This window comes from Artemia franciscana, chromosome 16 (assembly GCF_032884065.1).
Source record: "Artemia franciscana chromosome 16, ASM3288406v1, whole genome shotgun sequence".
Taxonomy (NCBI): domain Eukaryota; kingdom Metazoa; phylum Arthropoda; class Branchiopoda; order Anostraca; family Artemiidae; genus Artemia; species Artemia franciscana.
Window position 1 is genome coordinate 15,964,834 of NC_088878.1, and position 21,037 is coordinate 15,985,870.

Below are 21,037 nucleotides of genomic sequence, written 5' to 3' on the forward strand. Positions count from 1 at the left end.
GAAGGAATTCATGTGTCAGAGCTCTTATTTCAAATCCCGACCAGATCTTTTGACATTGGGGGAGTTGGAGGGGGAAATCTTGGAAAACACTTGGAGTGGAGGAATTGGGATAAAGCTTGGTGGATAGAATAAGCAAATGTCCTTGATACATGATTGACAGAATCATACTGGATTCGCTCTCTTTGGGGGAGTTGGGGGGAGGAGTTCAGTGATTTGGCGAGTTTGGTGCTTCTGGATGTGCTAGGATGATCAAAATTGGTAGGCATGTCAGGGAGCTGTACAATTTGACTTGATAAAGTTGTTTTCCCAGATTCGACCATCTGGGGCTAAAGGGGGAGGGAAAATTAGAAAAAATTAGGTATTTATAACTTACGAGTGGGTGATTGGATCTTAATGAATTTTGATATTTAGAAGGACATCATGACTCAGAGCTCTTATTTTAAATCCTGACCAGCATTAAGCCTCTTATTTTCCTTTTTAAATCAATCTATTGATTCATAGAATTTTGTTAGAGCTCACACCATATGATCTCTTGGCTCTTAGCTCTTCTTGCCTTGTCACAAGTGCCATATGAGCTCTTAGCTCTTGTTATGGATTGGGGTTATATAAGATGTTTTCCAATCATGCTGTAGTTCCCCATTTTGAAGAGATAACCAGAGCAGCATGCACAGGGGGTAACTGAGAGCTTTTTGGCACTCCTTAAGAAGATGTGGATGAACACTGTCTGGTCCCTTTGACTTGTTTACATAAAGCTTCTCAAGGCTATTGAAAACCATTACTTCACTTACTGTCAGATCAGGCATAGGGAAAAGCACTTCATACAATGGAGGATCTGGTGAGGAGGTACCTGAGTTTTGGGTAAAGGCAGAAGCAAATTGTGCATTTAGAATGTCAGCCTTATCTATTGGAGATGAGTGTAGTACAGTGCAGTCAACAAGGTCAGGAATAGTATGATGATTTGGGTTTTTAGAAGAAACATGTCTCCAGAAAGATTTTGGGTTTAACTTTATCTCAGAAGCTAATTTTTTCTATTATTAGCTTATTAGATTGATAATGTTGTCAAGAGTCTTAAAATACCTAATGAGGGGGGTATGGGTATTCATTGTTAAGGTTTGCTCTGGTCCCAAGGAAGTCTGTGATCACATCATCAATCATTAAATTAAAATGCTTTTCAGGTGCAGCCTAGAAAAAGAATAAAAAAAATTTATTCCCTTTGAAGTGTTATTATTTTAATCTGTAAAAAAGGTTGTTATTACACTGAGAAGAATGGTTTATTTTCAATGTTAAAAAAACCCTGTTGATAATACCCTTAAATATCTTTTCTTAGAATGCAAGGTTTTCAACATTAGGATGAATTATTTTTAGAAGCAGGATGATCTTAGTTATTACCTTAAAAAAAATTTCTTATTTTTAGTGATTTCCCTTGGGTATCGTCTCAAAACTATACTATGGATCCCTGAGACTTAGTCCATTATTAAGTTGAAAAAAATGGCATATTTTTATTGTTATGAAAAAACCAAAAGGTAATACCCTCAAATATCCTTCTTTGAGTACAGTAAAACGCTTTTAAACAGTAGAATGCAGAATCTGAAAAGAACACCTTATCTGATATGAAAAACGCCTATTTGGTATGGCAATAATTGATCATCTCACCGATGTGACAGATGCCTTCCTAAGAACCAACCTTTCTAACAACCAAAAAACTTTTCTTCTGATTTCTCATTAAGCTTAGCCTTTGCAAAATGGGATTAGTACGCCAAAAATCCTTTAAATACTAGAGAATATGCATAAGATTACTTACAGGTCGCACTATTTACAGTTTCCTTGTCTTTTCTTTAGGTTAAACGATTTCACATGTTTATCCGTTTTAAGAATGTACAACATTGGGTGCATTCCCCGTCGTGATTACAATTAATAGTGATTAATTTTTTTGACTGACATCTGTTCCACGTTATCTATATTAAAAATAATAGGCCCCGCCCACTGCTTATTTCTGTTCCTCGTTTGTGAAATAATTAATTATTTTTAATTCTAGTCGGGAGGTGAATTAAAGATGGACGGGACACAATTACTCTTAGCCAAATAGAAAGCTGATAAAATTATGTGCATAGAATATTGCAGTTAGGATAATACACTAGACTAGAGAATTCAGATTAATTTGTAAGAATATATTTTCTCATAAATTTTGTGTGACATTTCTTACTTTGAAGATAATTTATATTTTATAGGGAAATTCTTTGTTCAGTCCATAGGCTATGCACTGAAATTAGTTTCTTAGCCTGCCTCAACTAAACTCTGATAGTCCTATTAGCCAACCTCTGATTAAAGTTTTATTGGACTAAAATAATTTTCATTCATCAGGGTAAACGTAAGTTTCTTTGGAATACTCATTTATAATATGCTATTTAAATGAGGATTTCTTTGTTCTTTCCAGGCTTCCCTGGAAAGAAGAAGTTAGCTTGAAGAAGACAATAAGCTCTTCTTTCCAAGCTTATCCTGGAAAGAAGAAGTTAGCCTAGCTAATGTAATATTAATGTATTTACTTGTCATAGTAGGCTAGGCAAGATATTTCAAAGGTAATATACTTGCAAAAGTGTTTAGAAGTCACACTGTCCTATAAGGCATCATATTAGCAGCAAACTAGTCTAGTAGTAGAGTTACTACTAGTAGTGTTTAGTACTAGTGTAATTTCCTCAAGATTTGGCATAGGCTAATTCACATTAGTTTGAGGTCAGAATAAATTGAGACATGATCTAACCTACTCCAGTATATTTCAACAGTTAAAAAGTGACTAAAATAGTGACCTAGTTTTGGGTATCAAGTACATAATGGATTTTTCTGTTTTCATTGGTTTCATAGTTAAACCAGAGTCTCAACCACTCAATTATTTTGTACAAAAACACTTTTCATGACAATCATGGTTTGTCATGATTGCATGGTTGCAGCTCAACCATACCTAGTGGCTTAGCTCAAACAGTCTGTTTGGCTGGTTTGGAAAAAGGCCTGGGCTATTTGGTAATTACCTTAATTACCTTAATTTGCACTTCAGAGCAAATTAAGATCTGTAGATCTGTTGAATGCTCCTGAGTTGAATCGGTGATGTCTCATAGCAGGTATGAGCAGGACAGAATGTCCCACTCATACTTCCAGTCTTTCGTGGCCCACTCTTTATGCAGTGCCTTCTTGAATGCTTTGGGGGTGGGGGCTGAGACTGTTGCTTTGCACAGTTCATTCCAGGGGTTGACAACTCTGTTGGTGAAGAAACTTTTTCTGGCTCTGATTGACTGCTTGAACAGCTTCTTTGAGTGTCCTCTGGTGCACTGTGTGGGGCCTGGGTGGACGGGCAGGATCTTGGCATATGATGAGTTCAGCAATTTGCGGGTCATCATCATGTTGCTACGGTTGCGCCTGTACACGAGGGTAGGGAGGTTGAGAGCCCGTAAACGATCTTGATAAGGTTTGTCTCCAAGGTTTGTGATGGCCTTGGTTGCTCTCCTCTGGACTCCCTCAATTAGCCTGACATCTCCTTTGTATGTTGGGAAGGCAGCGCACATGCCAAAATCCAAAACGGGTCTGACTAGTGCCTTGTAAAGTTTCAGGAAAACTAGTGGGGATCTGCTGGTAACTGTTCTTTTGATCAGACCTAAGTTTGTGTTGGCCTGGGACACACTCTTCATGGTGTTGGCATGGAACTTGAGAAGGCTGTCAATGATGACCCCAAGGTCGCGTTCCTCTGTGCTGGTCTTGATGGGTGAATTGGAGTTGGAGGCATGTTCATGCATATGGTATTGGGCGCATGGGTTTGAGGATCCAAAGTGTAGCGTGCTGCACTTGCTTATATTGAACAAAAAGAGCCATTTGTCTGCCCACAGCTGGATTTTCTGGACATCTGTTTGCAGGGATTTTACATTCACTGCTCCAAATAGCTTTGAGTCGTCAGCATAGAGAGACAAGTTGTTTTCCACCTTGCTGAATATATTGTTAATGTAGATGTTGAACAGTGTAGGACCAAGAACAGTTCCCTGTGGTACTCCACTGATGACATCACAGGGCTCGGAAAAGACCTTTTCACCTCCAGCACCAAATAGCCTGACTCTCTGGGTTCATCCTGACAGGAAGTCCATAAGCCAATCAACCAGGTTGGGGTGTAACTGGGCAGCAGTAAGCTTTTCTCTTAGCCTTTTGTGTGGGACTTTATCAAAGGCCTTAGCAAAGTCTAGTAAAACTAGGTCCACTGGCAATCCTTTGTCAAGCAAATCTGTAATGATGTCATATGTTTCCAGTAAGTTTGTTTCAACTGACTTTCCTGGTTGAAACCCATGCTGATTAGGGGATAGGATATTGTTGACTTTCAGATGTTCCAGTATTGTATCATTGACCACTCTTTCAAGGATTTTTGCGACTACTGATGTGAGACTTATAGGTCTGTAGTTTTCTGCTTTAAGTCTGCTGCCTTTTTTGAATATTGGGGTCACAAAAGCAGTTTTCCAATCAGATGGGACAGATTTGGCATTAATAGACTTTTGGAATAGGTCAGACAGTGGTTCTGCGATGATGGTTGCCAGTTCCTTCAGCAGTCTTGGGTGTAAGTGATCTGGTCCAGCCGATTTATTCGTGTCAAGATTTTGAAGCCGTTTGTGAATATGGTATATTTTGAATTTTTACAGTACTTGACATGGTAAAAGGTGAACACACAACTCCATATGGCTTCAGTACCTTTTCATTTTAATTCCTAATATACAAATTATTACCATAACAATTGTATCCTAGACCCCAGTCCCTAATACAACTGGATAATGCCTATGCCATAAACAGAACTCAGTTAATTTAGAGCATTTATATTACTCAGCTAAGATCATGGTGAACACACCACTCAATTCTTCCTTTCATCATGTTTTTAAACATACTAATCACTTCTAGTATAAATTCCATTTGAGTCATTGAAAAGACCCCTTAATGGTTACACCTTGTGTCTAGCTAAGCAGTGTAAAAAAAATTTGAATTACCCAAACAACTATAATGCTTTATAAAATACTTACTCATGTCATTTCAGTTGTTTCACTTTACACCCTCCCCTAAAAAAGAAATATATAGTCCATATTACATTAGGCTACTCATAATTATAGTGTAATATTTTCAGTATGCTTGTACCTTAAATTGTATTTTCTAGGAACTAATGTAGCAGGAACCTGTATATGTTGACAAAAAATTGTTGCACAATTTCTTTGCAGATCATCCATTTATTTGTACATAAAGGATATTTGAATATCAAAATCACTTCACCAGCAATGAAGGTTGAAAGATTAAGTAAGACAGAAGGGTCAGGCAAAGTAAGCTCTACATTTTAGACCAACTATGTTGTGGTTGCCTCTAGATCGTGATCAGCTGGTACAACCCCTTTATCTTGACAGTTTAAAGTTGAGGCTACCTCAGGAAAGTGACTTTGCATAAGTGTGCCAGATGGTAGAGGGTGACAAGTGGCAGTTTGATTACTGTACTATAACTGAATATTTGCACCTTGTAGACACTGGTTGAAAATGCTTGCTTGTCTCACTGTGTCTTTCATGTGGTGTTGTCTTCCAGTCATAATCTACTTTGATCTTACAGCTGTCAAGTGATATGGCTGACACAGTAGGTTTGTTTAGTGAGTTTGACAATGGACTGATGCAGTTGGTTAAGAAGTTGAGGTTCTTTGGGTTGCCTTGTGTTCTGCTGTATTCACTTTGAGCATGAATGGGCTAGATTGTGATGATGTTCACCATCTTTACTGGTAAGATAATGTCTCCCCTCTTTCTACAATATATTAGGGTAGAAAGGCCAAGATTTTCTTATTAATGCTTGAAGGGGATTTGTTGTTTGGCAAAAGGAAGGTTGGCTTGACCTTAACTTACAGGATCCAGCGTCTATAGGGAAAACATCCCTGTCAGACACTCTCTAGATGCATGGTTAGCTTCCTGTGTTGTTTTAATTGAGTTTAAAGTGAAGTTTGTTTTAGCAGTCATGTGAATATAAATTTTCTTTCCAGAATTAATCAAGTTTTATTTTGAGCAATTTAGGGTCTTTGCTTTCACAACTGTTTCAGGGAGGAAGTTCCAATTGTCAATTGCTCTGATGCTCCAAAAATTTGCTCTTGCTCTGTTCTGAGTCACTGGTTTGAAAACCTTATATGGATGGCCTCTTGTAGTTTTAACTTTAGCAGTCTTAAAGTAATTTTCAAAGCTAATATTCTCCAGGTTGCTATTCTCCACTTTGCCTTGTAAATTTGTATCTGATCTCCATGTTGGTGCCTATATTTTAGAGAGGGTAGCTGTAATTGGTGTAGTCTGTCTTCATAGCTCAAATCTTCTCAAGATATTGTGTCATGCTTGGACTGCAGGCTTGCAATCGTCATATCAAACTCAAGGTGAGGATGAACACAGACTGTGTTGAGCTTCTTCATGACTAGGGTGGTGACTCATCACTTCCTTAGAACTGAATTAGAATATCAGCACCTGCAGGATTAGCTATATGATAGATGTGGTAGGGATTGTTTAGAAATTCCCATAAGTTTATGAGATCTGCTTGTAGAGAAGAGCAGTTTTTTTTGTGAAAGTTGTTGATCCATAAAAGTTTAAATTGTCTGCATATATAAGCTGCTCTTAACCATGTCATGACTATTGTTTATTTTGGTAATATAGAGGCTTATATATATATATATATATATATATAGATGTATGTATTTACTATCTTTATAAGTAAGAAATAATTGTATACGTATGTATTTATTTATTTACTTTTTCTTGAAAATGGATCTGTATTTTGGGAAAATTTGTATCTTGAGATATACTCATATAAAAAAATAATCTAGATAGGTCAGAAGTCAGAGTAAATTTGTTAAAAGACTTAATTTTGGTTTTTGCAAATGATGTGGTTTTTGCAATTTCTTATATGATGTCATGCATTGTATAAATAAGGCTATTGGATTTCCAACACAATTTCAAAGGTGCTACCTCTGCACCCCTATTAAGAGATATGTGGTTGTTACTAACTATTGGGCACTGTTTTGGCTGTGCAAAACTTTCTAATTCCTTTTTGCTATTTAATAAATGCTTAAATTCCTTTTTTTGAAGTGTAGCTTTTTTTTATATAATTCTTGTGTTAGTTTACTAGATAATGGTCCTAAACCATTTTAGGGCAAACCTACGTTGTTTCCTTTGTAAATATATGAATAGGGTATGTTAATTGAATCACTTTAATGCTAATATTTGGCAAGTGAATGTGTTTTTATTCTAGGCTTATATACATTTGAAATACAAATTTAAAGCTCATTGGACTACCACCTTTAGGTTGCTGGTTTCTAATATGGATAATCTTGGTGCAATTTTGGAAGATTTTTTGCTTGCCTCAGATGATTCAGATGAAGATGAAGAGCTTTTACAGATAGCTAGTATTGTTAGTCATAATACACCACAAGAGGTAATTTTTTTGTCCTTAGGATTTTCTACACTTAAGTGCAGCAACAGTTTTACTTGTATGGCCGAAGGCATGACAATGATCCTTTGCAAGAAAAGTACTATGTTCCCTCTGCTTGACTAACAATATTTTATTTGTTGGGCGACTGACTGCAGCAACCTCAGCTATCCTATTAGGGATCTTTATTGCAAGTCCCAGTATACTAAAGAAGGTGAACCCTGTTGTATGAGCCAACAGGAATATTGCATTAACTGTAATTTCACAAATCCTCCCCCTCCTCAGAATGGTTTGTAGGACCCTTGCAAAGAGAAAAAGAATAAAATATGAGCTAAACATTTTTTTTTCTCTTCCCAGCACTTTTTAGAAAAGATCATGGCTTGGTCATGTTTTTGATTAAGTTAGAAACATTTAATTTGATTCAAATGAAAGTAAAGTGTAAAGTTCAGACTTAAAACGACAGAATAACATAAATTATTCAATATATGACGTCTAACTTTTATCCCCTTCCAAATAACTTCTTTTTTTTATTTCAACATATTGTATATACCCTATACATTCAACATAGCCTATTATGAGTATTATACATGCTCTTAATAAAGTGTAATGTAACCTTTAGCTTAAGGACTGAGCAGTAGGCTAGGCATAGGGACTCCACTCACATAATAAATATTTTTCTTTGTTTTAAGCTTGACTATTATTATTTACTTTTTAAATCATTAATGATCATTGTTATATTTTTTGCTTCAGAGCCATATTTGACCACTGTCATCACTGTAGCTTCCAATATTCTAATCTTGGTTTGTAGGCTTATCTTTCTATTCTTCCAAACTTTTTTTAACTGTGAAAAAACACCCTGAGCTTTAGCTATTCTACTTTTAACATCTTCACTGCTCCCACCATCTTTACTAATAATACTACCAAGGTAACTGAAGCTCCCAACCTGATCAATCTTTTCGTTACCTAAGGTCACCTGTTCATCTTCACTTATTCCTAACCTTAGTGACTTAGTCTTCTTAACATTAATTTTCAAGCCTATTTTAGCACCCTGAACTCGTAAAACCTCTAAAAATTCATTCATTTTGCTCACACTTTCATCTAATATGCTTAAATCATCAGCATAATCTAAGTCCAGGAGCGTTCTTCCTCCCCATTTGATTCCATGGTCTCCAATTGCCTTTCCTGTGCTCCTTAAGACGAAGTCCATCAAAATGATCCATATAAAGGGGGATAGAACACAACCCTGCTTAACTCCTGATTTAATACAAAACCAGTTGCTAACCTCATTTCCTACCTTAACCGCAGCAGTATTATTCTCGTACATAGCGCAAATCACTTTAATGTATTTTTCTGGTATACCATATAACGATAAGACCTTTGTTAACGCTGTTCTATCAACAGAATCGAAAGCTTGCTCATAATCGATAAAACTAAGGACCAAAGGTGTTTGACAACGAAGGGACTTCTCAATTATTAACCTAAGAGTGAAAGCATGGTCGACACATCCTCTACCTTTTCTAAAACCGCATTGTTCTTCCCTTAAAACTTTGTCTACAGCATGTCTCAGTCTAAAAAGTATCATATTACTCAGTAATTTGCTACCTACAGAGACCAGACTAATGCCTCGATAATTCCGACATTCACTCTTGTCACCTTTCTTATACAGTGGTTTAATTCAGGTTTTCCTAAAATCATTGGGTACTTCCCCTTTTTCAAAAATCATGTTCATAATCTTCAGTAGCTTATTCCTAACCTCAGAGCCACCATATTTAAGGAACTCATTAATCATACTATCAGCACCTGGGGCCTTATTATTTTTTAATCCTTCTAGTACTGTCGCTAATTCTTCCTCACTAAACAAATCTTCCTTCACATCCAAGGTATCACAAACTTTTTCATTTTCATCTATATCTTTTCCTGCAACTGTATCTCGGTTTAGCACATTCTCAAAATGTTCCACCCATCTTTCTTTAACTTTTTCCTTATCACTAATTGTGACCCCATTTCTATCTTTAACTGGGACTAGTCCGGATCGGCTACTCCCTTTCAATTTATTAACATGCCAGTATAATATTTTACTATTATGCCGTCTAGCCGCATCTTCCAGATCCTCAGCAATTTTATCCATCGCCTCCATTTCACATCTCCTTAGTTCATATTTTAATGCTTTCTCCACTTTCTTTACATTCCTTTTGTTTTCATACGACCTATCGCTCAGATAATTCTTATACAAACCCCTTCTACTCTCTATTAAACCTAAAGCTTTTTCACTAATATTCCTAGTTGCTGTCTTAGCACTCTTCCCTAGGACACCATTAGCAACTTCACAAATTGTTTTTCTGAAATTATTCCATCCATCTTCCACATTGTCAAATTTTAAACCCTCAAGTTTAGTACTCAACTGTTCCTGGAATTTTTTTCTCAAATTTTCATCCTGAAGTCTACCAACATCATAACTTCCCGGGAGGGAGTTACTCTTCCGAAATTTCAGCTTTAAATTAACCTTAGACACTACTAGATGGTGATCTTTACTTTTAACATCAATAACGGCACTCCTATACACCCTAGTATCTTGTATTGATCCTGCTAGTCTTCTGTTTACAATAACATAATCAATAAGGTTTGCTGTCTTACCATCACGTGAATACCATGTCAACTTATGGGCCATTTTGTGACCAAACACCGTATTGGTTATACCTAGGTTGTTATACCTACAAAATTGCAAAAGCCTATAGCCATTACTGTTTTCTTTTCCTACACCAAAATTACCTAGGCTAGGATACCATCTATCCCTATTTCTACCAACCTGGGCATTAAAATCTCCTAGCAAAAACACCATATTTCTACCTGGTACCCTGTCTATTTGCTCCTGTAACTGTAAGTAAAATTCATCTGAGTCACTAGTATCTCCATCAGTTGGTTCAATGGGGGCATATACTACTATAACTGATACCCTAAACTTTTTAGTCATAAAATGAGCAATTAGTATTCTATTATTAATACCTTCCCAGCCTAAACAAGACTTAGCAGCTTCCTCCGAAAAGCAGATGAAAATTTACTAGATGTTTTCCAGAGAAATTGCCTACGGATTGTTCTGGGTACCCGGCTGACTGACCGTATTTCAAACAGTAGGTTGTACGAAAAGTGTGGTTCAATCCCGCTTTCTGGGGCTATAATGAAAGAAAGGTTGAGATGGCTAGGCCACGTTCTACGGATGAAGGATGACAGATTACCGAAGATTGTCCTTTTTGGCCAACCGTCTGGGGCTACACGGAAAGCAGGTCGTCCTTGTCTGGGTTGGGAGGATGTCATAAATAAGGATTTAAAGGAAATGGGAACTTCCTGGGAGGGTGTAAAGAGGGAGGCTTTAAATAGATTAGGTTGGAGGAGGAGCGTGCGTAGCTGTGTTGGCCTCAGGCGGCTTGGTGCTGCAGTGAGTTATTAGTAGTAGTAGTAATATTTTTTCATGATCAAATGAACATCATTTTGACCAAGATTTTCCCATAAATCCTACAGCCTCTGGTTAAATATTTTAACCCTCATAACCAACCTATAAACAAAAGAGAGTAAAAAATTTGGAATGTTGAACATTGTAATGTTTTGAGCATCCATAATTTGATGGAACAATTTTCATCAAAATCATATTACTTTTATGAGTTTTTCCATTTCTTTTTTTATTATGCAAATTTACTAACACTTTAATGTGTACGCTTAAATATAACAATTTGACATCCTTTGAATCTGCATAAAATGGAAATACTTTTATCTCAGCTACAAAGGTCTTGGTCTCATTCCTTGCAGTCTCTAGGATTGATGCAGGGTCTCATAAAGGTCATCAATTTACAAAAATGCTGGGTGGCAAATTTTTTCATAAAACACTTCTGTAATCTATGGGGAGAGGGGATTTTTTCAACACAAATACTAGAAATACAAATACGAAATACAATATATTTCGATCTCCCTTCCCCCACAATTAGAACCCATGGTCAAATATGTTCAGGCAAATATGAATAATCTGTTCCACAACAGAACTTCTACTCAACCTTGACATTTAAAAAAACATACTTATGTGTTTTAATGTAAACACTGAAGAAGTGAATTTAGGTTAATCCTAATGAAATATACCTAAGTATGATGAAAATTCAATACTTTAGAAACAAAGTTTGGGCTATATATTTGTAGATTTTGGGGGATGGGGGTAAAGTATAGCAGGTCTACTTCACTATTGTGAAGTAGGAGTTGCTTTCTACCTTCACACTGTCCAAAGACTTTACCGCCCAAATACAAATACTTTACCCCTCCCCCTGACGTAGTGGTGGATTTGTGGTTAGGTCTGCTTGCTCTGGTTTGGGTTGGAAAGAAAGTTATTTTTGTCACTGGTTTTTAATAGTTCTTTTTGCAAACAAGTTCGTTATAATAAGGAGAAGAAACTTTAATTTATTGTCAATTTATCTCTTTAAGCACCTGTATACTTTTTTTTCTACTCATACAATGAATGCTGTTTCAAAGCACCACTTTAGACTGTTATAATGTTTTTTTCTAGGTTGCAAAAACAATATGTTATTATGAGAAGACAATACCAAAAATGAGAGATGGTGTTTTTAAATCTCACTTCCGTCTGAAGAGGGAAACAGTGGAAGTCCTCATGCAAAAAACATCCATAGAGTGTGCTGATAGGGGACTGAATATACCTGTTCAAAAGCAATTACTAATAACATTATGGATATACGCAACCCCAGACAGTTACAGATCAGTGGGGGATAGGTTTGGTGTTAGTGTTTCAAGTGTTTGTAGAGTTGTGCATAGAATAACTGATTGTATTTTTGCACTATCACCAACAATCATTGTATGGCCAACGGGTCAGAGACTATACAGTGTCATTGAAGGGTTCAGATCTTTGAATGGATTTCATGGTGTTGTAGGTGCTCTTGATGGTACTCACATTGAAATTAAGGCACCCAAGAAGCATCATTCATCATATATTAACAGAAAAGATTATCATTCTGTTCAACTCCAGGCAGTGTGTGATAATAAACTTAGATTTACAAGTGCATTTACTGGTATGCCTGGTTCGGTACATGATGAAAGAGTTTATAGGTTATCCCCTTTGGCAAAAAATATTGATAGAAAAAGTATCATATTTGATGCTGATCACCACATCATAGCAGATGCAGCTTACCCATTAAAAAATTTTCTTCTTACCCCATTTAGGGACACAGGAAGCCTAACTGTTGATGAAGGAAATTATAATTTTAAGCTATCATCAACAAGGATGGTAATTGAAAGGAGTTTTGGTTTTCTAAAAGGTCGTTTTCGTCGTCTGATCAAATTTCCTTCAAATAACTTGAAGTTTGTTGTTAAAGTAGTAATTGTATGTTGTACACTACATAACTTATGTATTGACAATGATGATGCCTTTATTGACTGTATTACTGACCCTAATTTAGTTAATGAAAGGGCAGAAAATGCAAGCAATAGTGATGACTCAGGCATCTCCAAAAGGACAAGAATAGCCTCTCAGCTGTAATATATACTGTTTAAGATTAGATGTTGTTTGTTTTGTATAAGACTTAATAGATAGTCAAAACAATTATTATTCTATTGTCAATTTATGTGTTTGATAGAAAATTACATGACTTCTCAATGATATATATACTCAATGATATATATATATATATATATATATATATATATATATATATATATATATATATATATATATATATATATATATATATATATATATATATATATATATATATATATATATATATATATATATATATATATATATATATATTAGAATATATATGTAAAGGAAGGAAATATCAACCAGCATATTAAAGGAAGATTGTAATATCTCAAATAAATATATTCTTGTTTTGGGTAAAAAAAAATGTATAAAAGTACAAAATTGCATAATTGCAGGGTGCTTTTATTTTGTTTTTATTTTAATTTGTTCAGTAATCCTACAATAGAACCTAAATATATATATATATATATATATATATATATATATATATATATATTATAAGTATATATATGTAAAGGAAGGAAATATCAACCAGCATATTAAAGGAAGATCGTAATATCTCAAATAAATATATTCTTGTATTGGGTAAAAAAAAATGTATAAAAGTACGAAATTGCATAAGAGCACAAGAATTTGTATAACAGACATACTTAACAACTTGGAATATTTTAGGTTCTATTGTAGGATTACTGAACAAATTAAAATAAAAGCACACTTCCACCACAAAAGGGCAAATCAAGTAAACATTCATAATAAATCACTAAATCATTTGTAATAATTATCACTTAAATATTTAGCTTTGTGCTAATACAATATGCACTTCATTTGCAGTAACACTCAAAGGAATATCGTACCACAAAGGAGAAAATCAAGTTTAATGTTTTAGATATTGATAAATATAAAGCTGCTATTGCACATTTTTATCTCTTATTTCTTGTAATAACTTGAGTGCTCTCTCCCTCTGTTCATATCGTTCCTTGTGCCTCCTCTCTGCCTGTTCTGTAAGTTTGCGCAATATTTCCACCACTGTTTTCTTTTTTTTAGTTTTCCTTTTTTGGCTGACTTCTGGCTCAGATGTGTAATCCGATTCAGATGAATGTTCACAATTTTCTTCGTCAATTTTGAAGCCATCTTCATTCGAAGCAGTAGCAACAGGGGAAATTTCTGGCTTCTTTGCCATCAGATTGTCCATTTCATCATAAAATTGCCATGTTATTCTTCCCTCCCCACTTTGCTGTTTTTTTTTCTTTTTTCTGTTTATATTGTGCCTTCAAATTTTGAAACTTTATTTTGCATTGTTCCCAAGAAAATTTGTACAGTGAATTCTCCAATGTTGTGGATGCAGTTTCCCAAAACTTTCTTGAATAGTTGCTGGTACCTTCCTTGTCTTTGCATAATTGTATTAAAATCAACGTGGAACGTTTATCCCATTCTTTGTTCATTGCTGGGGTATCTTCATAACTGGCATTAGATCGTGTCTCTTCTAGTAGCCCAGTTTTGTCTCTAGTATTAGTAGTTTTGGCTAATGTTGCAATTGGAGCTTCTACCCCATTAAAGCCCTGTTCCATCAATGTGGAAGGCCTATTGCATTCTTTGTTAATTGCTGGGGCATCTAGACAACTGGCATTAGACAGTGTTGGTTGTGGTAATTCAGTTTTGTTTCCTGCATTAGTTGTTTCAGCCAACATGACAATTGGTGCTCCCTGAAGAACTGCTCCAGCTGCAACAGCTTCTTTGACAGACATCCAAAAAAAATCACCTGGAAAATCAGGAAATATGACACTGAACATATTTCACACTGCAATAACAATGCAGGGACATGTTACCACAAAGAAAATAAAGATGGAAAATTATACTGGAATAAGAATCTAAACATTGAATAGCAATGTTTCTTCTAAAAAGAGATTGTTTATGAATGATATTTTTTAGCATAAAGTTTATGTTCTTTCCTCAATGGCTCCAACAGGCTATGAATTTCACAATTATTTCTGTCCTTTTTAAAATCAAGACACAAACATTTACCAAATAAAGATCAATAATCTAGTCAAACTTCTAACAAACAGAAATTATGCAAAAAACAAGAGTATAATTGTTTTGATACAACTGAAAATTTCCATTACTATAACCAGGCCCAAATGTTGGATTTGTCTTGGTGGGAACACATATTTAGGAGGGGGCACAAAGTTGTAAATTAGACAAATTATATAAAAAACATTTGAAAGTTTTGCAAAAACATAAAGACTCCAAGACTTACATCCTTGCTTGACTGTTAAGCAAAACTTAGAATTGTTAATCTGATCAGCCTATTATATACAAGAATAAGCAGTTGCTATGGAATATACAAATGGTATACTAAAATCACTATCTTAAGCAATTTGCAGGGAAAATTCAGTAATTTAAGAAATATTGTCCTATGTTAAACATATAGAGATTTTAGAAAATTCAAAGAATTATGTTTTTCAACTAAAGAATAATAAAAAGCTTTCAATAATACAATCACAAATCCCCCCAAAGACTCCAGGACCTGTTAAGGAGGGGGGTCATGAAACAAAACTTAAAAACACTAAAAGGATTTTGGATGTGTAGGTCTTTCAAATTTGTAGCATTAGATAGCCAATTCCAATTATTTAGCTGCTTTCAAAAGTACTTATTGCAATAAATTATTAGCTTATTGTGTTTCAAATCTCAATAAGCTGCATTTGGTCCTTTTGCAGATAGAATTTTTTTTTGAATATTATTAAATTATTATAATTAATTAGATTATTCTAAATTAATTAGAATGAAGTAACAGTATTGTTTGTTAGTTTCAAAGGTTCTATTGGTTAGTAAGATCTTTTTCTGAGAAATTCATTTTGAAATCCAAATTCCATTAAATGGAATAAAATCAAAACACTTATTCGATAAGATATAGTGATTAATTTTTGAATGCAGGTGAGGTTGCATTTATTGCTGCAAACATGATATTGAAAATAAGTTTACATAGATTTTATTCCCTCACCTGAACCACTATCCATTAAGCACATGTTGTTTTCATAGCAAATGCCAACCAGTGAGCAAATAACAGCCTTTCTCCCATCATGAGCCATTGTTTCTAGAAGAATTGGAAGCGTAATTTTATGATTACAGTAAATATCTCTTAAAAAAGACACTTACTCAGCCAGATTCAATACATTTTTACCATTTTCTCTTTTATTATATTGATAAATCCAAAATTGCTGAGAATTCTATGAATGAACATAATTATATATTAAACAATTAGACTGCTTCCATTAATTCTTTTCCCTAATATTGGCTATTATGTTGCCTTTGTTCATGTTCATTGTTATTGTTTTTGCATACAATATTAATAATAAATTCAAGTGGTTTAGAGGTTTTGAGAGGGGGAGGGAAGGGACAGGTAGCTCTACTCTTATTTTGTAAACTTTGATGAGTATTGTTTTTTTGGCTATAAAAGGAATAATTGTAATTTGTATGGTTTTCCTACTTAAGTATCAAGATTTTGGCCTGCATTTTTATTTTGGAGCAAATTTCCTATAACGTCTTATTAATTATCCTAACATGCAGAAATATCTCAGCCCTGTTTTGACACACACACACACACAAAATCAACAATATCCAGTGCCTGTTTTGAGTGGCCATATATCATTCATTCAGTTTTGGACAAATTTGGGCCAAAATAGTTACAAATTGTGTAATAAGGGAATTCATCAAATTTCAAAGTCACCAAATTTTCAACAACATGGAAAGAGTTGTAGATTTTACTGTCACTGAAGTCCTAATCTGCAAAAATTACTGCTAAGCTGTCATCAAGAGGTAAGTATCATAGTACAGTAAAGAATTATATAGACCTAGGGAAATAATAGCTAATGTCCATTAACTATTTGGATCTGTCTTAGGTTCTTTTTTTCAGACTTGGGCAACTTTTCAAATTTCAGGAATGATCTTAAGTACTATAGATGGATTGATAATATGAAGTAGCTAGCAGAAATTACACACAAGATTTGTTAAATTATTTGAGAAATCCCATCTAAACTCAACTTTTGTTCTTCAACACTGAAGTTCATTGGGATTAAAATGGGGAATAAACATTTTAGAATTTTCAGACAATGTAAGATATTTGTTATGAATGTGGTGGACTAATTACCATCTTTGCATATATACTCCCCCTCCCCTATAATGGGGATAAAGATAGGCCTAGGCTTTATACTAAACTTTGGAAATGTTTTTCACATTAACATAATATTATGAAACAAGTTTTGAAGACAAAAAACAATGCAAACCAACATAATCAGCGAAGTTGTAACTAAGCTATGGCTATATATGGTGTTAGAAAGGGGGCTGGGGTGCACCTGCAAGGGTAGTAACTAATATATTTGGAATCAGTAATGTAAGGGCACATAGAATGATGAGGTAACTAGCACAGTAATTAAAAACGAAAACTCTAAATGTATCATCTTTTATTAAGGTAAAATATCAAGCAGTCAGACAGCTAATTGCCACTTTAAAATTTAAATTAATAAAAAATCTCTATTATACCACCTAGAGTTAGGAATATTTGCTAATGAATTTGCCCTAACTTATTCTTAATAAGTCTTTGATTTGCTTGAATATTTCAACCATATACAATGTTGAATATTATGAATGTACTGATAGTGCAGCCTAATCTTGTATACATATTTTTAAAGTTTGAGCATAATCTTGAAAAATGCTAACAAATCTTGGACAGAGGATTTTCAAGTTAGGACAAACTATCTAAGTCACAGACAGGCTGAATTTTTGGACAAATTTAATCTAAGTGTTGCAAAGGAGAGTAATAGTAATTAAATAGGCTAGACTTAAAGGATTCAATTTTGCTGAAAATTAAATTTTGAAATCTTTCTGACATTGAGTGATGATGGTGATGCAATATGGCAACACCAGCTGTTTTTTTGCTCTGTGAATAATAGTGAACTGTGGCGGACATAGAACACTAACCAAAGAACAAAATTGGCAAATATACTAAACCAAAACTGTAGAACCAGAAAAAAGTACTTTTCCTGTGTAATATGGACCAGTGTTAGACTTCCAGAACCGCGGTTGTGAATAAAAGTGCTGCCACCTACGAGTACGAACTAATTACAGACTTTTCGAGAAAGAACCACAGATGGCATCGCAGTCATCTAAGCGGAAGAAAGACAGTCCGATTAAAGGCCAAGACAAATGCTCAGCGTGCGCGGTAGCATTAGACCCTAACTCATCTGCCCTTGAATGTGATTCTTGTGAAAATTGGCTATGTATAAAGTGTTTGGAGATGCCCCTAGCTGAGTACAATCTTTTCACAAAGATGACAAGGCGAATTGGTTGCCAGTGGGTATGCCCAGTGTGCAAACTCAGGGCACCGCAGTCGTCCAATCAAAGTAACATTGGTAACCAAGTAAAAACCCTCCTTTCCGAGTTTGAAGATCGAATCACAAAAAAGTTTGATGATTCGTTCGACTTATTTAAGGACAGTATCACAAAAGAAATAAGCGAGGCAGTAAACCCACTCAGTGATCGGATCTCCAACATTGAAAGAGACATGGCATCTAAGTGTTCTGTTGCTGATGTCGATAGCAGAATTTCTAAACTAGTCGCGGAGGGAAAAGTTGGTACTGACCTAGAGGACCAAGTCCTAAAAGTGATGAGGCAGGATAGGGACAGACAACGCAGGAAACTGAACCTCATCGCTTACGGTGTCTCACCTACAGACGATGATACAAACTTTGTGATCCAGCACCTAGCCTCAGATTATAGTCTCCCCGGCGTCAAAATTCTGAACCTGAAAAGACTCGGTGCAAACAAACCACCCACCCAGCAAGTCCCAGACCGCCCTCCCCCGATTCTTTTTAGTGTTACAGACATTGCCACCAAGGTAAAGATCTTGAAAAAATCCGTCGAGCTGAAAGCAGACATACAGTTCCACAGCGATGAGTCCCGAGAGGACAGAGCTAAACGTAAGAGCGCTACAGAGGAACTTAAAAGACGGATTGCATACGGTGAGACTGACCTCGGAGTACGGAACGGCAAAGTCGTTTCAAAAAACGGTCAGCGAGCTCCACCCCCAGCATTGGGGGCGATGGAGCACTAGATGCACAGCCAGACGAAAGACATGTAAATAGTAGTTTAGTGTCATTTAACAGTGTATTATATAGTAGTTCCATATCAGCTCAAGAACATTCATCGGAATGCAGTTTTGAAACTGCCAAATCTGACACTAGCTGCGTTCTTTCTGTTGAATCGGAATACAACTCGCCAGATTCTTATTCAACTGACGCAGCATCTAGCGAAGCAGACGAAAGTCCGTCATCCAACGATGACGTGCTAGTTCCAGCGGGCTCAGGAAGAAGAAGAAGCAGACAGAAACAAGTGATGAAAGTGTTGTCAACAAACATTGACTCCTTGCCAAACAAGCTGAATGAGCTAAAAGTGTTGCTGGCTCACGAAGATATAGACGTTGTGTGCTTAAGTGAAATTTGCCCAAAAAACTCTCAAAATAGACTGGAGGATAGCCATATTCAGATACCAGGATACACAGTCATTTCGAATCTGGACAGACCCAATGTGAGGAGAGGAGTTGCCATATACATCAAGTCAGCCTTGAAGGTAAATAACATTGATTTTTTCACAAGTGCCAATTATTTTTGGGTAGAGTCTATCCTGGTTGAATTGACAGTAGGGTCTGAAAAGTTTAGAATTGGCGTGATTTACCGTAGCCCTTCCTCCCCCAGCTCCGAAGAATCATTTCAGTATGTGGCAAATATTATAAATGAAATGACAATATGTAACCCCAAAAATGTCATCATCACAGGAGACTTTAACATGCCGGACACCAGGTGGGTCGATGGTTTAGGCTTTACTCTTCAAAATAACTATACCAATCCAACTCTTGAAGCCTTTGCTGATAACCTGCTGGTCCAGACAGTTGAGTTCCCTACCAGACATAGAGATCATCAAACTCCATCTCTCCTTGATCTCGTTCTGTCAAACAACCCCGAAAAAATTATGTCAACAGCAAACTTACCCCCCCTTGGAGCAAGCGACCATCTTTGTATCCTGAGTGCAATAATCTTGAATCAGATACCAACCAACAAAATCAAACGAACATTTGTTGATTACAAGAAAATACGCCAGGACCTACAAGAGATTGAATGGGAAAACTCCTTGCAACAAGACACTGAAGCATCCTGGGAGCTTTTCAAGGACATACTACTGAGTCTTGAGTTGAAGCATACGAAAACTTACTTCTCAGAACGTCCCAGAACCCCTCCGTATATGTCACCACAGCTAAAAAAAGTCATTAATAAGAAAAAGAAAGCTTGGAAAAAGTATAAAAATTGTGAGAGTGCAGCCCATCTAGAGCAGTACAAAAAGGCCAGGAACAAACTGAGAAATGCGACCAGAAAAGCAACCATAAGATATGAGGAGTCGATAGCACTAGAGGCAAAAACCAATCCAAAAAAGTTTTGGAGATATGTCACTTCAAACAACCCAAGCCGCAGGTCGATCCATCATTTTACCTCCAGCGATGGAACCAAAATAACCGACCCATTGGAAATGGCAGATACCCTCAATCAATGCTTCTCGTCAAATTTCTCTAAAGACCCTGGATGCCCCCCACCGGATATGCCAACCACCCACATCAAACACCCTATGCCACCGATCCAGTTCACAGCTTGTGATACTTACAAGCGCCTAAAAACTTTGGACCCATCCAAGGCAAAGGGACCCGATGGCATCCATCCTAGGTTGCTGAAGGAGACCGCAGCTGAAATAGCGGAACCCCTGACAAGAATATTCCAGATGTCAATAGCTTCCAAAACTATTCCCTCTGACTGGAAAACAGCAAATCTCATGCCAGTTTTCAAAAAAGGACAGAAAGATAAACCACAGAATTACAGACCCATCAGCCTGACTTCTGTCCCATCAAAAGTCATGGAAGGCGTCTTAAATGATGCAATCGTTGCACATCTGGAAACTAACAGCCTGTTATACGATGGACAACATGGTTTCAGGAAGGGTCGCTCTGTGGAGACAAAC

General features: G+C 36.0%; 2 protein-coding genes across 7 annotated transcripts; one reads left to right on the top strand and one right to left on the bottom strand.

Annotated features, from left to right (window-relative positions):
- Positions 1–1,999: 1,999 nt before the first annotated feature.
- On the top strand, positions 2,000–13,033 carry LOC136036856 (putative nuclease HARBI1). Of its 6 annotated transcripts, none has more exons than XM_065719189.1 (3): positions 2,000–2,160; positions 5,232–5,330; positions 11,993–13,033. In XM_065719189.1, the coding sequence occupies exons 2-3, from the start codon at positions 5,289–5,291 to the stop codon at positions 12,974–12,976; spliced, it is 1,026 nt and encodes a 341-aa protein (XP_065575261.1). In that variant the 5' UTR covers positions 2,000–2,160; positions 5,232–5,288; the 3' UTR covers positions 12,977–13,033. The 6 variants fall into 6 exon arrangements, with proteins under 6 accessions (XP_065575261.1, XP_065575260.1, XP_065575262.1 ...); XM_065719188.1 differs by lacking the exon at positions 5,232–5,330 and adding an exon at positions 7,326–7,455 and having other exon boundaries at positions 2,002–2,160; XM_065719185.1 differs by lacking the exon at positions 5,232–5,330 and adding an exon at positions 7,273–7,455 and having other exon boundaries at positions 2,004–2,160.
- A 514-nt stretch (positions 13,034–13,547) lies between these two features.
- Positions 13,548–17,928, bottom strand: LOC136037131 (uncharacterized). The gene is made up of 2 exons (XM_065719620.1): positions 15,981–17,928; positions 13,548–14,741 (listed from the first exon to the last, which is right to left on the bottom strand). Exons 1-2 carry the CDS (start codon positions 16,066–16,068, stop codon positions 14,179–14,181), a joined length of 651 nt encoding a protein of 216 aa, XP_065575692.1. The 5' UTR covers positions 16,069–17,928; the 3' UTR covers positions 13,548–14,178.
- Positions 17,929–21,037: the final 3,109 nt, after the last annotated feature.

Bases quoted from the DNA above. Each gene is read 5' to 3' on its own strand.
- LOC136037131 (XM_065719620.1), bottom strand. From the start codon at position 16,068: ATGGCTCATGATGGGAGAAAGGCTGTTATTTGCTCACTGGTTGGCATT. The intron at 14,742-15,980 runs GTGAGGGAATAA...CTGATTTTCCAG, and splicing joins CTTAATGGATAGTGGTTCAG to GTGATTTTTTTTGGATGTCT.
- LOC136036856 (XM_065719188.1), top strand. From the start codon at position 7,342: ATGGATAATCTTGGTGCAATTTTGGAAGATTTTTTGCTTGCCTCAGAT. The intron at 7,456-11,992 runs GTAATTTTTTTG...GTTTTTTTCTAG, and splicing joins GTCATAATACACCACAAGAG to GTTGCAAAAACAATATGTTA.